Raw genomic sequence first — 25,186 nt, 5'->3', positions numbered from 1 at the left:
GCCAAGGAATGCGAGAGCTGCTCTCGCATTAAAACGTTTAGTGACAGCCGTAACAGTCTGCCGACTGCAGCTCACATCGGTGATGCCACCTGCCTGATTTCATTGCTCGATATGATATGCGCGGAAAGCCGCTTATAGTACACATGGCATAATTGTGCCCCTGAGTTTGTTACAAATAAAATTAGTTGTACTCTCCTAAACATTTTATAACAGCTGAGAAAAAGTGAATTTGTTCGATTAGTCATCCATGCGAAAATAAAGCTTCACTTTTTCAGTGCATCTGCATAGGCTTTTTTTGGTACCTGCTATCACTTATTGGAGCGTTCTTAATTATTTACAATTGAGTGATTGAATGCAATCTACCTGCTTACGATATTGCTGTTATTATTTATTTTAATCCTGCAGTTAGGTTCCTAGTGCGCTCTATGAACTATTTCCAATCCAGCACCGGAGTCGTCGTGTGCGAGGAGAAACGACCGTCCAAATCTTAAAATATTTGGACAGTTGTCCCTTACAAGCCTATTCTGTTGCCACTTCATTAGAAAAGGCGCGAAACGCAGTTGTGTTTTCTTTTGGTCGCGAAGACAAGCGCGCTTTTGCAGCGGGAAGTGCACAAAGCCTGTTGGAGCACGCCCCGCGCCTTTGAAGTGGGCATGGCAATGGCGGCCGCCGTAGCAGACGACGCAGTTGTCTTCACCCTCAACGGAGCGCGCGCGCATCGAGGCACCCTAAGGAGGGTAGGATGACAGCGCCGTAGTCGTGCAGCGGCGGCAGACAGAAAACACCCCCAGCGCGCAGGCCGTACAAAGCGCGCGCGCTGCCGCCTGGCGCCTGGTCGCCTCTCCAGTCCGGCCGTGTACGCGTGAGGAGCGTTGATACCGCAACGCAATTCTGAATGATAATACAAGATGGCGTCGTCGTCAAGTAGGACTTTCTCTTTCAAAGTTTCTTAAATGTTTTCATACGCCTACTTCTGTTAACATTATGTAGTAAAAGCGTCGGTTACTTATGTTGAATTAAAAAGTGACCACTTTCTTTATACTTTTACGTCATCGAAGCGTGACTGGTTTTGCTGAGGCACTGGCGCCCGTATCAGTTTACCCCATAGTTTACCCGCTGTCACATGAGAGTGAAATTGTTTTGACGTTCATTCAAACGTGCTGGCAGAATACTAATTAGTGTCATTAATTTTACCTTAGAAGTGGTTGCATTACCACTGAAGACCCGGTGTTAATAGCTTTATTTTGTCGGGCGTCAAGAGCTTGTTGTGACCCAGCGTCCCGGCCTGATATAATGCCGGGTGATGAACATTCTGCGTTGCTTGATCTCCTTTCAGAATATCGCCTCAAACAAATTCCTACTGATGTGTGGTCTACGCGCGAACGGCTCTGTTTGGCTTCGTCGGTGTTGAGGAGCGGAGACCAGAATTGGTACGGGATCTGCCTGCGCTTTGCGCGGTGCGAAGCACGTGCGTTGAGCGTCACCAGCTTTTTAGCGCCATACCTTGATAATGGACTGGTGCTGGCCGCGCAGTACAGAACGGTGTGCGTTTGTTTCAGGGTGTCTGTGAGCAGAGCGATACGGCCTTTCGGCGAAAGTAACCGGCCAAATGATTGGTTCTCTCAAAAGGTAGGCTGAGCTACGCTCTTTTGCCGGTGCATCAGGATTGTTTATTTCTTGCCTCTGCCAGAATTGTGCCCTCCAGTATGCGGATCTTCTGGAAAAAGTGGAGTCACCAAAGTGAGTTTTCAGAAGGTCCTTGCTTGTGCATTCGAACCTTGGTGGTTGCTGCTAGCAGCATGTTCCGATTACAGGCGCAAGCGAGGAGAACGCGGTGAGATCGAGACTCCGGGCGCCCTTATCGTTAGAAAGCTTACATTGGAGCGCATCGAAGAGCTTAAGAAGATTATCCAAGAGGAACAGCAACGGCACAAGTACGTACTTCTCTTCTGGTAGCAGTACTACAGCATGCCAACCGCGCATGTGGAAATCTGACCTTATCGCACTGCTAGTCGTTTCCCGCTCAGTTTAGTTTGAGCACAGTAAGGTACGTGGTTTTATGGGTGCTCTGTTGTTGCTCGCCAAATGCGTTTGTTGACGGAATCCCTTTGCCGCTGTACAGCGAACGCTTTCCAGCTGATAATATCCTGCATCGCCTGAGCGTTAGCGCACGGAGCGGCATTCTGTGGGATTGCAGTGGTGCCTCTAGGGGCTAGGTGATCTTGAGACGCTGAGTTATTTCCGCTGCTGTATGCCTTTCAAAGTTGCTGGCAGTAAATGTAGCTTATGTATGTGCCTGAATGTTGCCTGCGTTCACTTTTGTAATTGAAATTAGCTGTGAGCTACTTACACTGCTCCAGCTCGTGTTATGTTACTTGTATCCAGCAGTCAGTGTAACTATGAATATGTCTGCTATGTTCTTCCATCTACTGGAATGATCTTTTTTGATATATCCCCACCCTGCCAAAATCCCTCCACGGGATTGCAGTATGTATAAATAATAGCAGTAATAAATATAAGCCTAACAGAAATGCTTTTTTGGTCATTTTGTATTTTGCAACACACCGCATATGTTCCAACCAAAATTGACGTCAACATCACATATCACTTGCAAGTAAATACATTTCCCTTTAAAATGTGCTAAAAATTGTTTTTCTGTCACAAGCAAAAGGGCCACAGCAACCATACAAACATACTTAAAAGCAGCAGGTAACTACACAGCACGCACACTTGTAAATATCTGCAGCACTGAATGCCTGCCCAATCTTGACTGCGAATTTTAAACTGCCATGTCTAAAAAAATATTGATATATTAAGCAGGTGAGATCAATGATGTGGTGTGTTTCAACTGGTTGCACTAGAGAAAAAACCAGCAAAACGGAAACAAAGGAGACATTTACTTGGTTCCAGCAAATTCAGAACCACAAATACTAAGCTAACATAACAAATTCTTGCAGTGTTAGACAGCTTAGAAACTGCACATACAAGAATAAGACAACAGCTCCAGCATGAGAGCAAAGCTGTCTTCCTTACAAAAGTTATTTCTATAATTCAACAAAGGCACATAATTCATATTTTGCAGTTCTCATTTCTTGAACCTGGTCATGAACAATGCATCTGTACTGTCCCGATGCTGTATTTTTTTTGTGTGTGTGTGTGGTTCAAAAAGCATACATTTTTTTCATCTTCAATTCATGGTACCCATAAAAGATAGTGTCCTCGTGAAACCTGGCAGGTGGCGGTTAAAGTGATGATTGATTGCGCAAGGTTGCTCGGGAAGAGCAACCTGGATCACAAAATTTTCACCGGTGGCACCTGCCATTCCAGGGCAGTGGATCACCGCTTAACCGCTGCATCACAGCGCCAGGAGTGGTATGAGGACTTCCGGGGATCTATGAATGTTGAATAGAAGAAGACCAGTTGTGCATGTATGGTGCATGTATGGGCATTAAACCCATTAGCTATTGTGTCATACGCTTAAGGCGTAGTGTGGGCTGCGGTACGGTGGAGATTGCCTTCATGAAGTTAGCATGCAGATCAGAAGTGGTGCGGTGGCGTCGTGGCGCCTGTTGCGTTGAACCATGCAAAGGTGGAATTGCTTGGCATCGGGTTACATCACGCCGCAGTGCGCGGCGATTGCGCTCACAGAGTGAGCGGGCGGGCTTATGCTTTCCCACATGTTGACTTTTTTGAATGCATAACGTTATTTAAGTTGTATTCAGATGCAGGGCGTAGCAAGTTTTAAAATTATTTGTTACGTGCTTGTGAAAAGAAAGAACGCCCTTATATTATAAAAAGAAAGGATTATTAAAAATACTAGCTTCTCTTTACAAGTTCTGATTGTTGCAAAAGTTTCACACTCCATCCTTTATGACCCAGGACGCTAGCTTGGGCATGTTGGTTATTCATTTGTGACGGAACAGCGCAAAACACCGGGACACCGGGTGTTTTGCGCTGTTCCGTCACAAAATCCTTTATGACACATGATTTTTTGCAACAGAACTGTGCTCTTTATCGCAGGAATGTGGTTCATTCCTTTACTGACAAAAATTTTCATGAAACTACCATGATTATTCCATCTGAAATGTGTCCAGCAATGGACTGGACATTTTGTCAAAATATGTGAAACTATGCTGCTTCCCTTGTAAACTGGCTACTGGATGCAGTAAACTGCTCACCTACTCATTGCACCTGTTGGGGTAGGAAGGCGTGCACTGACATCGCACGTTAAATAACCCCAGGTGGTCGAAATTTCCGGAGCCCTTCACTACGGCTTCCCTCATAGCATGAGTTGCTTCGGGACGTTAAACCCCGATAAACCAAACCAAATCAAACCATCTTTCCGTCGCGGTACTACAAAGGCTAGCAATGTGTGAAACCATTTTGTAAGCACTTTGTAGGCAACAAGAAAGCATACTGTGTCAAAAACAGTTTTGGTTGTTACAAACCTCTATGTAAAGCACGCGGAGATGTTGGAGTAAACAATATTTTGTGACTCGTCTTTTCTTGGGCTAGTTGGTTTTTCATGCTGTAGGTATTAGCAGTGCACACGAAACAAGGCCGGACAGAAAAGGGAACGAAACACAGCGCTGTGTTTCGTTCCCTTTTCTGTCCGTCCTTGTTTCGTGTGCACTGCTAACACCAACAGCAATATTTTGCGTACATGTACGAAACTTGAGATACTACGAAAAAAGCATCTTAGTGCATTTTATGATGAAGGCATCCCTTTCACCCTAGGTTGCTCTTTGGAGAAAACGCAGTGCTAGATTTGTCATATGTCTTCCTGTGCCCAAAGGAAGAAAATGTGTTTAACAAACTTCAGCTTTGAAAAACCTTTATTTCTTGCAGCACAACATATGGACATTTTAATTTTAATCTTGTGTTTGCTACTTGATAGCCTCAGCTCCTTTTGCACCATAAAACCCAATGCAACACGTAGCACTTCAAATTGTTTTCAAGTCATCCTTTGTTAATAGAAAATTATGATAGTTTCTGTGTGACTGGCTGTTTTGTGAAATTCTCTTTCATAATGTTGACAGCACATGTTCTGTCAGTGTGTCTTCTTTGCTGAGCTGTGTTAAAGAAAAGAGCTGTGTTAAAGAAAAGTGCCATGATTTCATTTTTTCATATTTTTTTGTGTGGTTAGTATAGCTGGTTTAGTAATTAACTTGCCTTTTTTTTGTAAAATAATGTCCACGAGACATACTTTACTGAGTTTCAGCTTTTGCTATGTTTTAGGTACAAGACATTTGGAAGTCAAGCTTGCGTGTGCATTTTTGCGTTATTTTCTGCTTGCATTGGAAGTGTGGAGGAAATGTGCTTGAAAAGCTTTTGTGATTTTGCACGTTTTTTGCAATCGCCTGTGGGCTGAAACTCGCATGAAGTCAACTTGAACAGTCATGGGTAGCACTTTAACATTAAAAGGCTTGTGCACTTGTCCCTGTTGAAGTGATCTAACTTCCATCCTGTTATGCTGCCTTTTTTTAGAGAATGCTTTCTTTCTATGGTTTCTTGCTTAGTTGTACATTGTTGGCATTATCTGTTGGCACAGGGCATGCATTCTCTTGCTGGATCCATGGGAATGGGGGCAGGAATGTGCTGCTTGAGTGTCTGTGCGAGTGGCTTTCTCTAGGGCAAAGGATGCTGCCGTTGGTGTTGTGAATAAAAACTGCATTTTCCTGCTCGCAGAAGGGAATATGGCCCAGGAGGGCGTGAGTCTCATGGTCTAGTTGGCCTGCAGTTCGGGCCATTGCAGTCATGTGGTCCAGTGGCCACAGTTTATGGGAGTGAAATGCAAAAACAACCGTGTGCTGTGCAATGTCGATGCTCGTTAAAGAGCCCCAGAGGCCGAATTACGAACAATCATAATCGCAACAGTCACAAAACGGTCACAAAGCCGTGCTCCTATTGGTTGGCACAGACTGGTGGGCATATTGACCAATAGAGCGAGGCTAATGGATTTGTTTGGAACAGGTTTGTGATCTGATCTTTTCGTAATTCGGCCCGGGTGTCAAAATTATTCCTGAGATTTCCACTGGGGCTTGCTCTAGCCTGCATGTAGCTTTGGGATGCTGAACCTCACATGCCATTACAGCCATGTGATCCAGTTGGGCCTGGGATTTGGAGCATATTGTGTGATAGTCAGTACTTCGGCTGAAAATGGTGAGGGGGGGTTTCTGGCATATAGTGATGTTCTGTACATAGGTTAATTCTGGATTGTCTTTGGAGGCTGTTTGCATTGCTCCCATTGTATCATACTTCTCATAATTATGATACTTCTCTGTATCATAATGCCTTATTTTTTTAACATTGAAGTGTAGCAGAAGTAAAGCTTTGAATTCGCTGTTTTCAGGAAATACCGCTGGGACATAGAACAACTCAACGCTGGACGCATAGATGACAAATTGGACGAGCTGTTGAAACAGATTCAAGAGTAAGTGGCTTTTATGGCTGTTTCATACCTGTAACTAAGTACTGCTGTTTTGAAATGCCCTTCTTGACTCGTTTTCACCTTGTGCAGCTTGCATGACTTATTTATACAGTGGCTGAGCAGACAAGGGAATGGGAATGAGGGCCTTGTTATGACATGCATGTGAAGGAAGCCAACAATCTCCGAAACCAAGGAGCATAAGAGAATGTTTTGATCTTTTTTTTTAATTTGTGGTGTTGATTGATACAAAGTTAATAATTCAGTTATGTTGTTGCTGAAAGATAATTGGTTAGAACGTAGAAGAAAACCACATGTTACTGGTGGGATCCGAACCCAAGACCTCTGACAGGGGTGGCAAAGGTGAACACTCTTCAAGGTTAGGTTACGCACTACATAAGTACCTCCAAAAGCAAAAGATTGGACAGTCTCTGCCGTAGCTCAGCTCAGTTGGTGGAGCACCAGACATGAAATTCGGAGGTGGGGTGGTTTGGACCCACTGGTGGCATGTGGTTATTTTTTATCTACTTTCTAGTCATTTATTTTCAGCAATAAAATAATTACTTTATCCATTTCTTATTTATCAACCCCACAAATTTGTATTCGGTGACTGTTGGCTTCCTTCATATTGCCACGCAATGGTAACGGCAGTCTGGCGAGCAGGAAGATGGCAAAAAGGCTTCCAAGTGAAAACGCTTTGTTGGGCTGACTCGCGTCCACAAAGAACTGAATGACTTGGTGGCGGTGTAGCGACAAGCGTGCTCGGTGGTCATCGAACAGAATGCCTGCAATTCTTGGCCGCTAATTTGAAGCTGGCAAAGAATTTTCGAGATAAGGAACCAAAAGCAACTACAACAATCTGGAAACATGGGGAAGCAGTTACGCGTGGCCGTGATCAACTGAGATAAGTCTGGTCGCATCACAGACAGAAAGATAAAGCCGGGTGTTGGCGGCTTTGAGTGGGAATGAACAGTCAGTACAGAGATTCGCAGCAGTATTTATACTGCAGTATATATATGACTGTTACGATCTGTGCTAACATTAAAACCAAAAGGATAGTGGGTTGAATGTGTTGCTTGAAGGTGCGCTGCAGCAATGGAGTGCATTTACGAGAAGGTACTATCGGCCGGAAAATAAAATGGACCACCGCTTAGGGTAGCGGAGCGGCTGCGGGGCCGCACAGGGGCACTGTTATCTCGCGCCGCTCGCTGGCAGCCAGAGTGCCCCGAGTGACGACAAACTTCGCCCTCGCCCTCGCGCGGGGGCTTGTTGCGCTTGATAAGTATCTAGTGTTGTGTTCAGCTGCTCTGCTGTTGACCGTCCCGACAAAGGGGAGCGCGCATCGCCTATTCATCAAGCACATCGGGCTGTGGCAGATCAGTTGGACAACCGCAGTCCATCGAACCGCGGCTATGTGAAGGAATGATTCGGAGTTTTGTTTTTGGTTGTCCTTTTATATTTCCCTCATTTTAGATGTTACTGCTAATCCCCTGCATCCTTCATAGCCGGATTTTAGGCAACGCGGTCCAAGACGCCGCATCGGCAGCCACCGTGACGGGCACTTTTTCACGCTATTGAGATAACAGAAACGGCGAACTTCTCTGCAGGTGCTGCTTCTCTTTCGAAGCTGTCGTATTGGCACTGTCTTCGCAATAAGCTTGGTATTCTGTTCAGCAAAACATCTGCAATTTTTTTTTTTAATTGGGTTCTACGATACATAGACCTTGACGATAATTTCTTTACAATAGTTCAGTTCCGAAGAGATTCTTAGGAAGACGAATCACAAAAATTATTGTCAGTGATGAAATTTATTTGGAAAAGCAGATTAAATATCTCATTGGCATTCTTCAGAGTGACCTTAGTGAGACGAAAAGTTGCCGTCTGCCGCGATGACTTGACTTTACCCCTGTCACACTAGCAAATTTAATGTCATTCGAACCTAATGGCATTCGATGCATCGAATGTCATTCGGTCTCTTTCGGTGCTACACTGAAAAAAATAATGTCATTCAAAAATGATGGCATCGATGATCAGTGAAAAAAAATAGTCCAACTGAATGACATCAGCGCGCATAAAATATGTTTGAAATTGTTGTGCAGTGTTTCAAAAGCGGGTGAAAATGTTTGTGTGCCGTATTATAAGCTTAAAATATTATTTGCGGCCAATCTGCACCACTTTAGCCATCAAAAGCCAAGCCAAGTACAAAGTCAACCACAAATCCGATAAATGTAAACAAACAAAATGGCTGACATGGCGGCGCGCGGACACGCGCGGAGCTTGGAAATGACTTCCAAAAGGTGAACTGCTCAGTTACGTCTTTAAGTACCTTCGAGCTTAAAGAACATGGCACGCCAACGAACAAGAATCACGCATCCCAAAATGACCGACGGTCGCGGGAAAGACGCTGCTTCACGGTCGGCCGCTGCGGTAGGCTGCTGAGACCGAGAGTAACAGCTATCCACGACAGCCTCTAGTGTGAACAGATTCACACGAACATTAACTTTTTTTAGCGGAACTAAATAAATGCCCTTTCTAAGTTTGGCAGTGTGCACATTATTTTTTTCGCGTCGCTTGTTCGGGCTGCGTATCTGGTGTCCAGAGTACGCATTCGGTTCGAAATCGAATGCGAATAAGTTCCCCTAACTCATTCGATGGCGAATGTCATTCGAACCTAATGACATTACATGTTCCCGTGTAGCAGTCGATTAATGACATTAGGTGCTAATGTCATTCGATTCGAATGACATTAAATTTGCTAGTGTGACAGGGGTATTAGTCGTCTTGGCATAGAGTCTTATAGTGCCGCCACTAGGTCTGGACGTCGGCGCAGGGCTTCCCATTCCTCTTTGACGGCATGCCAGAGCTGGTCAGCTGTGCCACTACAAAGGCGTCGTGAGGAAAGTTCCTTCTTCATGACTCCCCAGATGTTTTCGATGGGGTTGAGGTCAGCCCTGTTAGGCGGCCACGGGAGCTGACGCACGGCTCAGCGCTCAAGAAGGTCGCTTACATCACGCGCCTTGTGCATGGGGCTGCGGTCGTGCTGGAACACGTAGCAGCCATCCGGGAACGGTCCGTTCAGGACGTAGGGAATCATGTGACCGGTAAGGATCTCGCAGTACCTCGGCCCGGTGAAAAAGCCCTCGATCCACACAAGTGGGCCGAGGCCGTCCCTACTGATGGCGCCCCAGACGCTGACTGAACACCGGCCACTGCTGAGCACGTTGTGGGTGTAGTCAGGGAGATACCTGTGCATAGGACAGCAAAGATGTTCCAACAAACATTAGCATATGTCGGCTCCCAAACTTAAATCAAGTAGCGCTAACATAACAAATCCAACACTCTGCTGAAGCTTCTGTTCGGCAGGAGAGAATAACCTACTTCGTATTCGATACTGAATCTACGTCAAATCAAACAAAAGGGAAAAACGAGGCTGCGCTATATTCTCAATACTACGATGTGTTGCAAAGCATACTTCATTAGCTGTAAGAATGACAGGTCATACCTGCTGTTGAGCGTGCGCCACACACGTTGCTGCTGGTCCCAGCGCGTGCAGAATGTGGACTCATCCGAGAAAATCACTTCCCGCCACTCCTTTGGAGACCACTGCTGGAAGGCTCTGGCGAAGCTGAGTCTCTCTTCTCTCTGGTTTCTTGTGAGGTGCAGCTTTTGAGCTGCAACGCAGTTCATTAGACCTGCTTCTCGCCACCTGGATCTAAGGGTGTCGCAGGAGCAGCTCATCCCAAGTTCGTCAGGAACCTCCCTTGCGTTCAAGAAGGGGTCTACAACTACTGCAGCAACGATTAACTCATCTTCTTCAAGCGTAGTACTCCTTGGCCGTCCACTGCGCTCAGCAACGGAAATTCTGCCGTGTTCGTCCCTGTATGCTCTAAGAATACGGCTCACCGCTGTTCTTGTTCTTTTGGTACGGCGACAGATTTCACGCTGAGGGACGCCTTCTATGCCCAGTCGCACGATCCGCCTTCTTTCCTCGATTGGAATCCTTGGTGGCATTCTTGCGAAGTACCGAAGCCGATGCAACCGTTCTCGGTTTTATAGGTTCAGTGGTCCCTCAGTGACCAATGACCAGACAGAATGTTATCAGGATAGCAGCGCGCACTGTAAAGGCTCTGGCCTATAACTTTGATAAGAGTAAAATACGAACATTCACACCCAGGTTCACCATTGGATAACGGGAAACCGCAGAACGTATAAAACCGAGAATGGTTGCATCGGCTTCGGTACTTCGCAGGAATGCCACCAAGGATTCCAGTCGAGGAAAGAAGGCGGATCGTGCGACTGGGCATAGAAGGCGTCCCTCAGCGTAAAATCTGTCGCCATACCGGAAGGACAAGAACACCGGTGAGCCGAATTCTAGAGCATACAGGGACGAACATAGCAGAATTTCCGTTGCTGAGCGCAGTGGACGGCCAAGGAGTACTAAGCTTGAAGAAGATGAGTTCATCGTTGCTGCAGTAGTTGTAGACCCCTTCTTGAATGCCAGGGAGGTTCCTGACGAACTTAGGATGAGCTGCTCCTGCGACACCATTAGATCCAGGTGGCGAGAAGCAGGTCTAATGAACTGCGTTGCAGCTCAAAAGCTGCACCTCACAAGAAACCAGAGAGAAGAGAGACTCAGCTTCGCCAGAGCCTTCCAGCAGTGGTCTCCAGAGGAGTGGCGGGAAGTGATTTTCTCGGATGAGTCCACATTCTGCACGCGCTGGGACCAGCAGCAACGTGTGTGGCGCACGCTCAACAGCAGGTATGACCTGTCATTCTTACAGCTAATGAAGTATGCTTTGCAACACATCGTAGTATTGAGAATATAGCGCAGCCTCGTTTTTCCCTTTTGTTTGATTTGACGTAGATTCAGTATCGAATACGAAGTAGGTTATTCTCTCCTGCCGAACAGAAGCTTCAGCAGAGTGTTGGATTTGTTATGTTAGCGCTACTTGATTTAAGTTTGGGAGCCGACATATGCTAATGTTTGTTGGAACATCTTTGCTGTCCTATGCACAGGTATCTTCCTGACTACACCCACAACGTGCTCAGCAGTGGCCGGTGTTCAGTCAGCGTCTGGGGTGCCATCAGTAGGGACGGCCTCGGCCCACTCGTGTGGATCGAGGGCTGTTTCACTGGGCCGAGGTACTGCGAGATCCTTACCGGTCACATGATTCCCTGCGTCCTGAACGGACCGTTCCCGGATGGCTGCTACGTGTTCCAGCACGACCGCAGCCCCGTGCACAAGGCGCATGCTGTAAGCGACCTTCTTGAGCGCTGAGCCGTGCGTCAGCTCCCGTGGCCGCCTAACGGGGCTGACCTCAACCCTATCGAAAACATCTGGGGAGTCATGAAGAAGGAACTTTTCTCACGGCGCCTTTGTGGGGGCACAGCTGACCAGCTCTGGCATGCCGTCAGAGAGGAATGGGAAGCCCTGCTCCGACGTCCAGAGCTAGTGGCGGCACTATATGACTCTATGCCAAGACGACTAAGTCAAGTCATTGCGGCAGACGGCAACTTTTCGTCTCACTAAGGTCACTCTGAAGAATGCCAATGAGATATTTCATCTGCTTTCGCAAAGAAATTTCATCACTGACAATAATTTTTGTGATTCGGCTTCCTAAGAATCTCTTCGGGACTGAACTATTGTAAAGAAATTATCATCAAAGACTACGTAGCGTTGACCCCAATTAAAAAAAAAAATTGCAGATGTTTTGCTGAACAGAATATTAAGCTTATTGTGAAGACAGTGCCAATACGACAGCTTTGAAAGAGAAGCAGCTCCCGCAGAGAAGTTCGCCGTCTTTGTTATCTCACTGGCGTGAAAAAGCGCCCGTCACGGTGGCTGCCGATGTGGCGTCTTGGACCGCGTTGCCTAAAATCCGGCTGTGATGGATGCAGGGGATTAGCAGTAACATCTAACATGAGGGCAATATAGAAGGACAATAAAAAACAAAACTCTGACTCGTTTCTTCACACAGCCGCGGTTTGACGGACTGCGGCTGTTCAACTGATCTGCCACAGCCCGATGTGCTCGATGAATAGGCGATGCAGGCTCCCCTTCATCGGGACTGTCAACAGCAGAGCAGCTGAACGCAACACTAGATATTTATCAAGCGCGACAAGCCCCCGAGCGAGGGCGAGGGCGAAGTTTGTCGTCACTCGGGGCACTCTGGCTGCTAGCGAGCGGCGCGAGATAACAGCGCCCCTGTGCGGCCCCGCAGCAGCTCTGCTACCCTGAGCGGTGGTCCATTTTATTTTCCGGCCGATATTACTTGTATAACAATGGAGGAGCTGCTTTTGTGAGCAGCCAAGTTGAGTCTGCTGCAGTTCAATGCTGTATGGCACGATTTGCAATAGGACAATTCCATAATGAAGCTTTTGCAGTTTTAGGGTCAACAGTGAGCACTCATTCCATGAAGGGTCCCGCATCCTGGAAACGAGTGGAATGTGTGTGCAGCATGTTTTCCTTTTGCAAATGCTGCCGACTGCACAAGCCCAAATTCGAGCACTGTGGAAAGTGTTGTGAGTGGGACACGCATCTGAATGTGGAAGCACTGAAGAACTGCAGGCTGGCTGGCCCTCACTGCTGGAGCAGTTTTGCATCGCTTCCTCTCCGTTTAGGCTTGGAAAAAAGAAAAAACTCACAAGATGGTTACGTGTGTGATTTGAATGTTTGAGTGTTAGGTGTGGTGTGAGAGCAAAGAATTTTTAAAGTGTTGTGGTCTAAACTACTAGGCTCCTCTCCGATGCTCGATTGCGCATACTCCAACACACATCACCTTATGCACCATGCTCCTTCTCCATAGTGATGTTCAATACCGGAACCAAAAATTCCCTCAGTTAGACTCAAAAATCCCTATTGCAGGCTTTTTTATTCATGCAGAAGCTGGAAAACTCCGTCAGTTTTGAAAAAAAAATGAGAATTTTTGCACTTAAAAATGTCCTTAAAGTCTGTTGAAAGATTATTTTCACCAAATTTTATTTTTCAAACTCTCTGAAAAAGGGAAAATTCCCCAAATGGAACATCACTGGTTTCACACAGTCTCTTGTATTCCTTATCGTACATACACTGGTGTAGCCAGCTGCAGTAGAGTGTTCTGCACTGCGAAGTTTGCCGAGTGAGCAGCTGCGACCAGCGCTCCCGTAAACTCATAACATTTGATGGCTACTGGCGTGCAGCATCTTGGCATGATGCCAAGGTCTGTGTTATGGACAGCGTCGATGGTGCGAAACTGGGGAAGCAGCTGTGAGGAGCTAATGCTCTAAAATCATTATTTTGTTTCAAAAGAGGGTGTATTGATGGTGAAGAGATGACAAGCACACAGAGCAGCAAATGCAGATCGGGCTGGAACCACCAACAGGTGTGGACAGCTCAAGCACATGACTGACGTGCAGGTGATCATGATGATGAAGAAGCATGGCTGATGCTGTAAATATGTTTTTTTTTTTTTTTGCTGTCTGAGGAAGTGTCGCATTTTGCTCTTCCCTTACGGTTCCCCCCAGTGAGTATGGGTCATTGGTGACCCATTGACACCGCGCTCTGTTTCGAAGCTACCAATGCATTTTTTAGCTAACGCCCTCAGTTTATAGTCTAAAATGCCAACTTTGTTTCGAAGTAATTGCTGTATTTTTGATGAAGTGGTGAAGTGTTGAACTGTAGAGTGCAGTGCACAGCTTTCCTTAGTGAGCATGGCAGGCTCTTTGACAGCCACTGGGGCCTCTTGCCTTTATGATCTTGGTGCTGTGATTTTTGCCCCTTTCGATAATTTTTTTTTTAATGCTAGTAGTTGCAGTGAGCCCCAGGTTGATGTCAGTAGTCTGGTTTTAGTTGGAACAATGAAGACCTCAAGAAATCAACTTAAAATATCAACTACTGTTTGCTGGTAATTATTATTTTCTGCCTGGTGCTGGTCCACCGATTTTTTGTGCCACCTGAGACAAAGAGGGCAATGTCATTAGCAATCTAGATATAGTTAAAATAGCCGAAGGGTTCTACATAAATCTATACAGTAGCCAATGCAATCAGAGCGTTAATGAGAGAGACCATAGCACACAGCAATGTGACATCCTGCCAGTAACGAAAGAAGAAGTAAAGAAAGCCTTAGGAGCAATGAAAAGGGGGAAAGCAGCTGGTGAGGGATCAGATAACAGCAGATTTGCTGAAGGACGGAGGGGAGATTGTGCTAGAAAAACTAGCCACCCTGTATACGCAATGCCTTGCGACGTCGAGCGTGCCAGAAGCTTGGAAGAACGCTAACATTATCTTAATTTATAAGAAAGGAGATATCAAAGACTTCAAAAATTACAGGCCAATCAGTTTACTGTCCGTTGCCTACCAAGTATTTACGAAGGGAATAGCTAATAGAGTTAGGACAAGCTTAGGCTTCAATCAACCAAATGATCAGGCAGGCTTTCGTAAAGGATGCTCGACAATAGGGACCGGGCGGCCGTTGTATGGCACCGCCGTCGCCTCAGCGGAACAGCGCTGCCCGTGGCGAAACGCTCGTCAGAGGAATGAGGACTCCTGGGAGCGGCGTAGCCAGTTGCATATAGCTCTATCTGTCATTCTGCGGTGCGGCTTTCAAAGCTTAAATAATTGCATGCAGTTTTTTCGATCAGGCAATCTCGAAAAAGGGTAGAGCCTTTATGAGACAAGCTGTATACACGACATGCGCGAGTGTCAAGGTGTGGTCACGCACATATTCAGTAATTGCATACCACAGACAAAGCTGAATGCACCTAGCTACAATATGGACCTAGAACTAAGGGCACGTTCATTCCTTTGAGTAACTGTTGTAATAGTTACACAAAAGGGGTTTTACATGTGTATTACTGCCTGCTTGCAGTTGGACGCATCAGGGAACGTAATTGTAGCAAAATGCCCCTGCAAAGCCGGCGTGTACAGCCGATGCAAGCATGCTGTGGCGTTCACATTCGCCTTTGATAAAGAAGTGGCGTTGTGCATGAGTGCCATTCGGAGTTGGAGGGTGCCTTACCTGCAAGGAAAAAGGCTGTGCTCATGGGACGATAGTACGTAACCTCATTACTTACGGCAGCATCGAGGCAAGTTTCACGGTAATACGAGGGTGTTCACAACAACCACCAGAATGCATTTCTAGAATTAAACACCGCTTGACAGTAAAGAATTTGCTTCATGCGGAAAGGCAGTGCTTTATGGCAGAATTGGAGGAGAGAAGCTTGGTGCCAAACTTCCAATGGTGCACTCAAGTCTGCTTAGGTGTAAAACCATTTCTCTTACTGCTGCCGATTATGTTGCTATGTGTTCGTTATTTATGCCTTTGCCATTTCTAAGTCGTGTTTTCACTCTAACTTCAGTTCTACTGCATCCAAAGACGTGGGTCCTGTTGCTAGAGCGTCTAGTAAGCACACCAAAGTACTAATTAATTTAGACAATTAACTAATTCAATGAATAAACCAGCAGTTTGATTAAATTGCCAATGAATGTAATTCACTAATTTGGCTAATAATTCAATTACCCAGTCAACCATTCTGGTGGTTTGATTGAATGCAATGCAAGTAAATTATTGCTTCAATTAAATAATTAATTAACCAATTCATGGGTACATTGCATCAGCACTTAATTTGTTGAGTAATTGATTATCTCAACTAATTACTTTGCCAAATTAATTATTTAAGATTTCAGTTAATCTTAGTGGTCTAATTAGCATGCATGATAATTAAACATTTGTTTAATCAACTACTTTATTACTTAATCCAATGATGGATGATTGACAGTTCGTGTAGACACGTTGCGATGACACACACTGCCGACACGCTCTGATGACAGGCTCTGTACACGCCGTTCATGAGACAAGAAATGCTTTCGCATTAATAATGCTTGGAGGTCTTTTGCTAGCTTCTAAAGAGTTTCCCTCAGTTTCACACCCGAATGGTGCAATTGCGATTTTTGTTGGAAAAGTTTTTAGATTTTCGCTCATCATATTATCACTTCCTCAAGAACATGAGCTTTGAGGACCTGGAGTGCACATACTTGCAACTTTTTATTCCAGGAAAAAAAAAAGCACAGCTTGCATTTTAATCAGTCAGCATTTTGCAAGCAAAATTGATATATTGTACTTAAGTATGTACGCAAAATGCTGAAAAAACTACTTGGTTAGAAGCTTCTGACGAGTTTGCGTAGCTGTTAGTGCAGCCAACAACATAACAAGTCTGGTTAGACTTCGTTTCAGTAGACATAATCACGCATGACACCACCTAAATTAAGAGCACCAAAGCAAACTCCACAGAAACCAATGACAGATGGCCCTTAGGAGTGTGCTGTCTGGCGCCTGCCCATACCGGTGACGAGGGAAGCACTGAGAGGCGGTGCCACCCATACAGTTGTCCGGTCCCTATAGGCCATATTCACACTATCAATCAGGTGACAGTGAAATGCGCAGAATATATCACTGATTACGAGAAAGCATTTGACTCAGTGGAACTCGGCGGTCATGCAGGCATTGCGGAATCGGTGTAGAAGAGTGTTATGTGCAAATATTGGAAGATATCTATAATGACTGCACAGCTACCATACTCCTTGATAAAGTCAGCAGTAAAATTGCAATAAGGAAGGGTGTCAGGCAGGGCGACACGATCTCACCAATGCACCCCGCCATGGTGGCTCAGTGGTTACGGCGCTTGGCTGCTGGCCCGAAAGACGCGGGTTCGATCCCGGCCACGGCGGCTGAATTTCGATGGAGGCGAAATTCTAGAGGCCCGTGTACTGTGCGATGTCAGTGCACATTAAAGAACCCCAGGTGGTCGAAATATGTGGAGCCCTTCACTACGGCATCGCTCGTAGCCTGAGTCGCTTTGGGACTTTAAACCCCAGTAAACCAAAACGATCTCACCAATGCTATTCACCACCTGTTTACAAGAGGTATTCCGAGGCCTGAATTGGGAACAGTTGGGGATAAGAGTTAATGGAGAATACCTGAGTAATCTGCAATTCGCTGATTGACATTGCCTTGCTAAGTCACTCAGGTCATGTCCTGCAAAGCATGATCAATGAGTTAGAGAGGGATAGAGTAAAACGGTGGGTCTAAAAGCCCCGTAAGCCCCCCCACCCCTTGGCTAAGCCTCTTGTCTGAACGTCCTCCTTAAATCGCATACATAGCCTGGAAGCAAAGCTAGTATCCACAGCGTCAGCAAGACTCTGGAGGTCCGTCTTGTCTAAATAACACCAACGCTTGCACTCCTCGCACTGCACTATCCTCCCCACCTTTCCTAGCTGGCTGACCCATTGAGTTTGTTACTATTAGCTAGAGGGAAAGCTGGCAGCCATGGAGGAAAAAAAAAACTGACGGAGCGCGACGCCGAGTGGCCAGCCTTCGCAAGCCAAGTGCTCGTGAAGCCCCTCCCTCCCCTGTTTTTCGCCCTCCCAGTCGGCTCTATGTTTTGGTGCTGGTATGTTTTAGTTAGCGCGTCTGCACCATGGAGGAAAAAAAAAACTGAGGAGGGAGCGTCCGGCGACAACCTTGAAGCCTAGTCTTAACAAGTAAAGATATAGTAAAAAAAAAAAAGTGTCCCCCGTGATCATACCACGCGATAGCGTGCGGTAAAATCTAGCCCCGCTGCGCGCGCGCATGCGCGGATTAGCGCGGCAAACTGACTGTAGATCAACTTCCTTGCTGTAGACGCACGCGCCGCAGATCGCGCGCACTAAAACATGCCAGAATCAATACATAAAGGACTGACTGGGAGAGCGAAAAACTGAGGGAGAAAACGGCCTCTTAAACGCTGGCCGCGTGATGTCACGCTCCCTCCTGAATTTTTTTTCCTCCATGGTACAGTGTTCTAGAAGGGGGAAGTGGGCTCACTGCCGTATCCCTGCGCCGCTCCGCCTTGGCGCACCCAGCGTCGACTTCCCTGATGCCCGCCAGGGGCGCTGCCGCCTGTTCCACCTGAAGTGGTTCCCTTGCTCCGTGGTATCGGACGGCGGCGGCAGCAGTGGTGTGCTCGGAACGGCTTTGTTGGTTCGAAGGTGTCGGCGCACGAAAGCTAATTTCGCCGGTGCTGTATGCGTGGCGGTATCCCTTTGTGCCCGTTCAGTGGTTGATTATTTGCTCAATGTGCAGTATGTGCGAGTGAGAATGCCTAGTCGCAGCCGAAATTACTGTTACAGTGGCGTGAGGGATGCACCAAAGGCGTCTTTGTTCAGCATCCCACGTGATGAAGAACGAAGTAAGGAGCGGGAGAGGAATCTGCACCGTGCAAATAAGAAATTAGATGAGTCCTTTGCGGTCTGTGAACTGCATTTTGAGCCACGGTTTATAATAAGGGATTTCGTGCACCTAATAGACGGCAAAGAGGAGCGCATTCCTCGTGACAAGCCGCTGCATCGGAAGATGCTGTCTCCACGATTCTTCCGAATTTGCCGCATTACCTTACGACAAAAACACCGATACTTAGGAGCCAAAGGAAGAGGTGCCAAAATGGCGATGCAGTCGCGAACAAAAAGAGCCGAAGCACACTTCTCTATCGACGTGGCGCACAGTATTATTTGGTAAAATTGCTTGAAGACATGTTTACGGAATGCTTCAGTAAGATGCTGATAGCAGTTTGGATCTGCTGAGCCTGGTGAAGGCAAAGTCTACACATAAAATTGGTTGCAGTGAACACTCAGCTGAGCTCACAAAAATGTAATCCGCTTTTATATTACAACGCAGCTTCATTTTTTTTTCTCAAAGTGCATTAACTCTGAAAAGTACGAGAAAAGGGAGACGGTAATGCACAGGAAGATCGCAAAAACATTGTGAGGCCAGTCTGCACGACGCACGTTTGTAACAGTTCGTAAACATCTCTATTTGTGCACATTCAGCCTTCTTGAGCCTGTTTCACCTGGTGCACATGTTCTAATTTCCTTGTAAATAAAGGTCATTGCGTAAATGTATCCGAATTTTATTGGCTTTCTATGCCAGGTCATGTAATTACAGCAATAAAAAGCTGCTTCATATAATCTGCATAAATCGCTAAGTGCTGCTCTAATGTTGTCGTGAATTACGTAAACACAATTTTAAAATTCTGCCCAGTGGTGCTCGCGCCGCGGAAACGCGGTCGCTATGACCGCTACATTAGCGAAACCACGTGGCACATTTTACCAGCAGAAGAAAACACAAGGATATTTCTTGCTTCGCGCTCTGTAGGAGACTGCAGACAGCGCATTAGGCTTTTCACAGAACTGCGTTTATAGCGAGGCGCGTTTATCCGCGCGTAGCGTTTGGTTTCGGTTTGTGGGGTTTAACGTCCCAAAGCCACTCAGGCTTATGAAACATGCCGTAGTGGGGGGCTCTGGATAATTTCGACCACCTGGGGTTCTTGAACGTGCACTGACATCGCTTCAAAATATGGGTTAGCAACTGAGCGCCATAGGCACTGAGCCACCGCGGCGGCGCGCCTAGGTTTCAAAACATTGCGAGCACTCCGTAGATGAGCCACAACAGTAGTAATTTTTACCACTGCACGCTGCTACAATGCGCGAAAACAAGTTCGTGCATCGCACATCGTTATTGCTGCATTTCTTTCGGGCACTGCAGCAGCGCGCGGTAATCGTTCTACTTCGGCGCGCGGGCGAGTTTCAGGTGACGCTGCGAACCGCGCCGCCTGTCGGCGGCGACACGAAGTGCGTCAGGCGCCACTCCCTTGTGAGCATACTACCTCTTCTAGAACACTGTATCCATGGTCTGCACGACCCGTGGCGCGGGCGTCTACAGCAAGGACGTTTATCTACAGTCAGTCTTCCGCGCTAGTCCGCGCATGCGCGCGCGCTGCGAAGCTAGGTAGACTGCACGCTATCACGTGGCATGATCACGGGGTGGAGGGGGGGGGGAACCGACGCTCCTTTTCATTATATTTTTACTTCTAATCACTAGGCTTTAACAAATGAATATCAGCGCAAGGAGACGAGGACTAGACGAGACAACAAGGACGGTGCTGACTAGGCTTTAAGGCTGTCGCCAGACGCTCCCTCCTCAGTTTTTTTCCCTGCATGCTGGCAGCGCTGCACTTAGCCATTATGGACGCGCAAAGCATCATGGGCCGATGGGCTACTTGGTGCGGGACAGATATTAGTTTGGGCTTAAAAAATAAATAAGAAAAAAGTGCCCTGCCCGCACCGTCATACGACACAACGGGCTGCGGGACAGTCGGATTTTTTCGGGAACACAGAATGGCACTACTAAGTTGTTGTATTCCAGAAACTCTGTGCTCCGTGTGCGCGCGCTGACGTGCTGCTTCAGAGAAGAGCCGTATAATGGCGTTCCCCTCGCGCAGACGTCTTGGGCGCGAGCGTAGTGTGCAAACGCCGCAGTAGTGAAAGCGCAACAGCACACGATGCCAATAAGAGGTTTCTCTTTTCCGAAATGCCATTAAAAAAACCTCTTCAAGTGTTTAGGAAACACCATTTTTTAAAACATATTTATTTGCGCCTGTTGAGCATGAAGTATTAGTTTTTGTAGTGTTCAATACTTGGCCATTAGGAGAGCTAGCCATCCCTTATTTTGGGCAAACTATGCATTTCATGCTTTTTTACTCGTTTGTTGCAATTTATAGACAGAATATTGAATATTATGGCATTCTTGATTATTGAACAGCTTTTATTTTTGCATTTTTTGGCCAAAAGTTGTGGTGCTGCAGTCGGTAGCTCACCGGCCCATGATGCTTTGGGCGCCCATGGTTTCATGCGAACTCCCATAGATGGGGCGCCAGCTTACCCTCTAGGTAATGGTAAGAAACTCTATGGTCTTAAGCGAGCTCCATGCAAACTCCCATAGACGGGGCGCCAGCTTCGTATCGTCCGTTTGACCACCTAACGTAAAAGCCCGCCAAATTTTGGCGCTGTGCGCCGGTCTTTGGTAGTTGATCGGCCAGTTGCGGCGAGGGGCCCATTCACGTGCGGTCACGTGCGACAGCCGGCGCAAGTTTCGGCAGACCATTGTGGAAAGCCGTCGGCGAGAATCAGACACAGCACTTTTGCAAAGTATGTTTTATGCTTGTTGTTATTAGCTGATTTCGCGATGCGAAGGCCGCTTCGAACGGTGACCTCCGGCCTGCCATCTTGGCTTGAAATAGCTTTTTGAGGCTTGAGAAGTAAACCACGAGCCTTCGGCGACCTGTAAATGACGTCGTTCGCGTGCTTTGTTCTAGTAGAGTGTACTAGAATAGTCTAGTACACTGTAGTTCTAGCTGGTGCGTTTCAAGTATGAGCGTCCTTTTAGTGAATTTTCCGGCTGTACCATGTTTAATTGTCTTACCTGCAGTAGTTAACTGTCGCCGTTTTACACTTTATGAGACAACTGCACATCATGCAGTTTCGTGTCTTTCTGATGTATAATGAATTGAATAGCCATTTGCGCCCTTCGCTTGCGGTTTGAACGTGCGTTCTGTTGTACCTCGATCACCCCGCGTGTTCGCCGTGCGGCACGCTGCTGAGCCCGAGCACACACCTTGCGCACCGTGCTAGTCTAACAAAACTGCAGCACTCGAGGCGCGTCTTCGCGTACTGAAGAAACTAGAGTGGCGCCATACGACCGCAAAAGAGGGGTACGCTGTGTACCTAATCTCTTCGGCACATCTGTAGCGAGCAGCGGCCCGCCTCTGCGCTGCGGTCGATAGTTGAACTATGGGGCCATGGTCTTTTTGATACTTGCCTGCTGGTCATGTATAACTTCACTGCACCGCTGAGAGAGAACTCTGTACGCCGTGACCGCGGTGCGGCGCCTCGTGGATTGGAAGACGCAGCCTTCTACTAGGAGAGAGATCATTCAGTACACGCATAGCATCAGAGACCACTGACTTCCAAAACTTGCCTTCACGAGCCTGCAATGATGCGTTCTTTCTACCTTTCTATTTATAGTGCCTCGATGCAGCTGTATCGAGGCATCCTATTTATATTGACGCAAGTACATCCTGTAATAGCTGGCTTTTTTTAATATGTAGAAAGCTTTCTGGCCAGTAAAGTCAATAGACCTCCTGGTTGAGCTAGGGAAACGGCGACCATCTGCTAGAGTAGGGGTTCTCAAACTTGTTTGCTTTGAGAAGCCTTCAACGTGTGCACCTACATGTGCACCCCCCCCCCCCCCCCCCCCCCCCCCCCCCCCGGTACAATCGGTCGGCGTTGCGTGTGAATGGAACCATTGTGCTTTTTTTGTTTCGTTCCCATTTGTAAATATTTGTTTGTTTGCGTGTCTTCAGCAGTTTTTTATTCACAAGGCAAACCTTCCTTCGCCCTTGCACTAGACTGGCTGGGCTACGCACATAATCGCGTGACGCCTCAATCTGCTTTCATTCGCTATATGCCGCACCTCGCTTCGGCATCAGCGCGGCGTCGACGTTTTGACATAATTGCGACAGATACTGGAATTCCGGCACGCATGGGCTCGCCAACGCCATCGAATCGCCCGGAAAAACTCTCGATGAGACGCGCGCGCTTTTTTTTTTTTTTTTTTTTGCGGTTGCTGGGCCCGGCTAGCTCGGCGGTGCGGACCGCACGCGTCGCCGCGTGCGCCATGCCCCTTCAACACCATTTTGCCGGCATTCTAATTATACGTGCACTGGTGACAGTGCTGCCAACTTCCAGAGCCACTTCTCCCCAAATTTGCAAACAAAAAATCCCTAGATTTCCCTAGATACAAAAAATAGTGTTCAATTGTGAAAAAATGTATATTTATGCGCAGTTCAGTAGCAAGTTTTATGCAGCTACCCTGTTACTAGACATTGGTAAGCAAATTAGCTGTAAATTTGAAATGAAGGGATCTGAAATGAAGAACTTCTAAATGAAGCTACAAGATAAACCGTAGTGCTCTTTGGAAATTGCAAATTGAACGCTCTATATCGTGTATGTTTTTTTTTTTTCACTGTACGCAAGATATTAGTAAACATGCATCGGCATGTGGAATTAACTGAATTTTTTTTCCCTCATGTTGGGTCAGTTTAGACTTCAGCTGAAGGATACCACGTACAAAGGGCCTGGAGGTCGCTTGATGAGTGTACAGAAACTGCGACATAAAAGCTGCTTGTTCATTTGCTGCGATTTCTCTAGAAGGTGGCTGACGTAACAGTTTGATTGGTTTGGTTTATTGGGGTTTAACGTCCCAAAGCGACTCAGGCTATGAGGGACGCCGTAGTGAAGGGATCCAGAAATTTCGACCACCTAGGGTTCTTTGACATGCACTCATATTACACAGTGCACAAGCCTCTAGAATTTCTCCTTCATCGAAATAGTACCGCTGAGGCCGGGGATTGAAGCCTCGTCTTTCGGGTCAGCAGCCAAGCGCCATAACCACCGAGCCACCGCGGCGGGTGAACTGGGAATCATTCCCTTAGTTACTCTAGCTAAGATTTCCAACCCGGCGCTCCTTTATCAAAGAAATGGCACCCTTGTTCTTTCCTAATTATCAAAATAAACTTGCAGATATGCTTACTAAACAGGAATTTCACGTTGTGCAGCGAGCTCCAAATACAGCGAGAGGAAGGGGCGCGCGTGTTGAGGGAAGGTGGTCGCATGCCAGATCACAGCAGCGGGTGCCACAGGCCACATCAGGGACTATACAAGTCCGGCTACGTCCGTGTAAAGGCTGGTTCACATGCATGTAAGCGACTGAAAATTGAGCAGCACAGTGCAGTGCGGCGAAAAATTTTTAACTTGTTGGAACACCACTGCTTTGACTGCTGGAGCCGCCGCGATGGCTCTAAAAAGCTTTTGCACCGCAGCAACAAAGCGTTTTCACTTGCATGTGAAACAGGTCTTACTCGAGTGCGCGGCGGTGTTGTGCGGGCCTCCGTCAGTTGTAGGGAAAAAATAACGAAAAGCTTGCACTGTCTTCACAATCTAAGGGAGAAGAAAAATAATTCTGCGAGCAGATGAAATTTCCCTAGATTATACAAAACATCCCTTTTCCCCTAAACAACGTCCAAATTCCCTAGATCTAGGGAAACATCTTTAGGGTTGGCAGCACTGACTGGTGATGCGGGCGCAGGCGCTACCGTCAAAACATAAACACGCAGCGCCGTTACTGGCACACAGCATCTTGGCATATTAGACGGCACCGACGCTTACGACACGAAACTGAAGAAGGAGCTAAGAGGAGCTGACGCTCTGAAGCGAGTTTTAACAAAACAGGTGCTGTGTTTGCTTCGTACACGCCCCCTAGATATGTAACGGAAAAGGGGGACAGGCTAGTTTGGATGCTCGCGGAACGCACAGAAGCAGCCCGCAGAACCCAGTTTGAGAGCCCTCATGCCTTTTGAGGGTTTTGTTCGCGCACAATGTTCTGCAATTCATGGTGCAATGATTTGCTTTTCACATTGTTTTGAGATGTAACATTTGCTGCTCTTTCATACATTTAGGAATGTGCCTAAATGTTGCAACACGACGTTCACTGTCCACAATGCATGTACACATTCACACATCCTTGCTTCTGTTGATGTTTTTCATTTGATCTTCACATTCATCATTGCAGTAGTTGTCATGTGTGCACATAACTGCGTGTACAATGGTATGAATTTCACAGACAATTTTCAGTAGGCAGTTAATGGGAGAAGAGGGTCTTGAACTGAAATTTTTTATTACTGAAGTCACAGCTATGAAATATTCAGGGTACATGCATTCTGCTATGCTGATTCCAGATGTGTCATTTAATTTTATGTAATCTCTTTTTCTTATATGAAGGAAGCCCACAGTCACCGAAACCTACAAGTTGTTTTGGTTTGGTTTATAGGGGTTAACGTCCCAAAGCAACT

The 25,186-nt window shown here is 46.7% G+C and overlaps 1 protein-coding gene across 14 annotated transcripts in view; it reads left to right on the top strand.

Moving 5' to 3' along the window:
* Positions 1 to 803: 803 nt before the first annotated feature.
* Brd8 (Bromodomain containing 8) overlaps positions 804 to 25,186 on the top strand; it is a 127,639-nt gene continuing 103,256 nt past the window's right edge. For 12 of the 14 annotated variants that reach the window (XM_089578432.1, XM_089578427.1, XM_089578429.1 and 9 more), the window contains exons 1-5: positions 1,059 to 1,430; positions 1,560 to 1,629; positions 1,691 to 1,740; positions 1,815 to 1,934; positions 6,353 to 6,433. In XM_089578432.1, coding sequence (XP_089434558.1) covers positions 1,294 to 1,430; positions 1,560 to 1,629; positions 1,691 to 1,740; positions 1,815 to 1,934; positions 6,353 to 6,433 — 458 coding nt within the window. In that variant the 5' untranslated portion in view covers positions 1,059 to 1,293. Of the gene's footprint in view, positions 925 to 1,058; positions 1,431 to 1,559; positions 1,630 to 1,690; positions 1,741 to 1,814; positions 1,935 to 6,352; positions 6,434 to 25,186 lie in introns of those variants that run through there. The other 2 variants (XM_089578426.1, XM_089578423.1) reach the window with 2 other exon arrangements.

The sequence above is a fragment of the Amblyomma mixtum genome, chromosome 3, assembly GCF_055824585.1.
Source record: "Amblyomma mixtum isolate Tamu chromosome 3, ASM5582458v1, whole genome shotgun sequence".
Lineage (NCBI taxonomy): Eukaryota > Metazoa > Arthropoda > Arachnida > Ixodida > Ixodidae > Amblyomma > Amblyomma mixtum.
The sequence above is the reverse complement of the archived record's forward strand: the minus strand, read 5'-3'. Positions and strand labels throughout refer to the sequence as shown.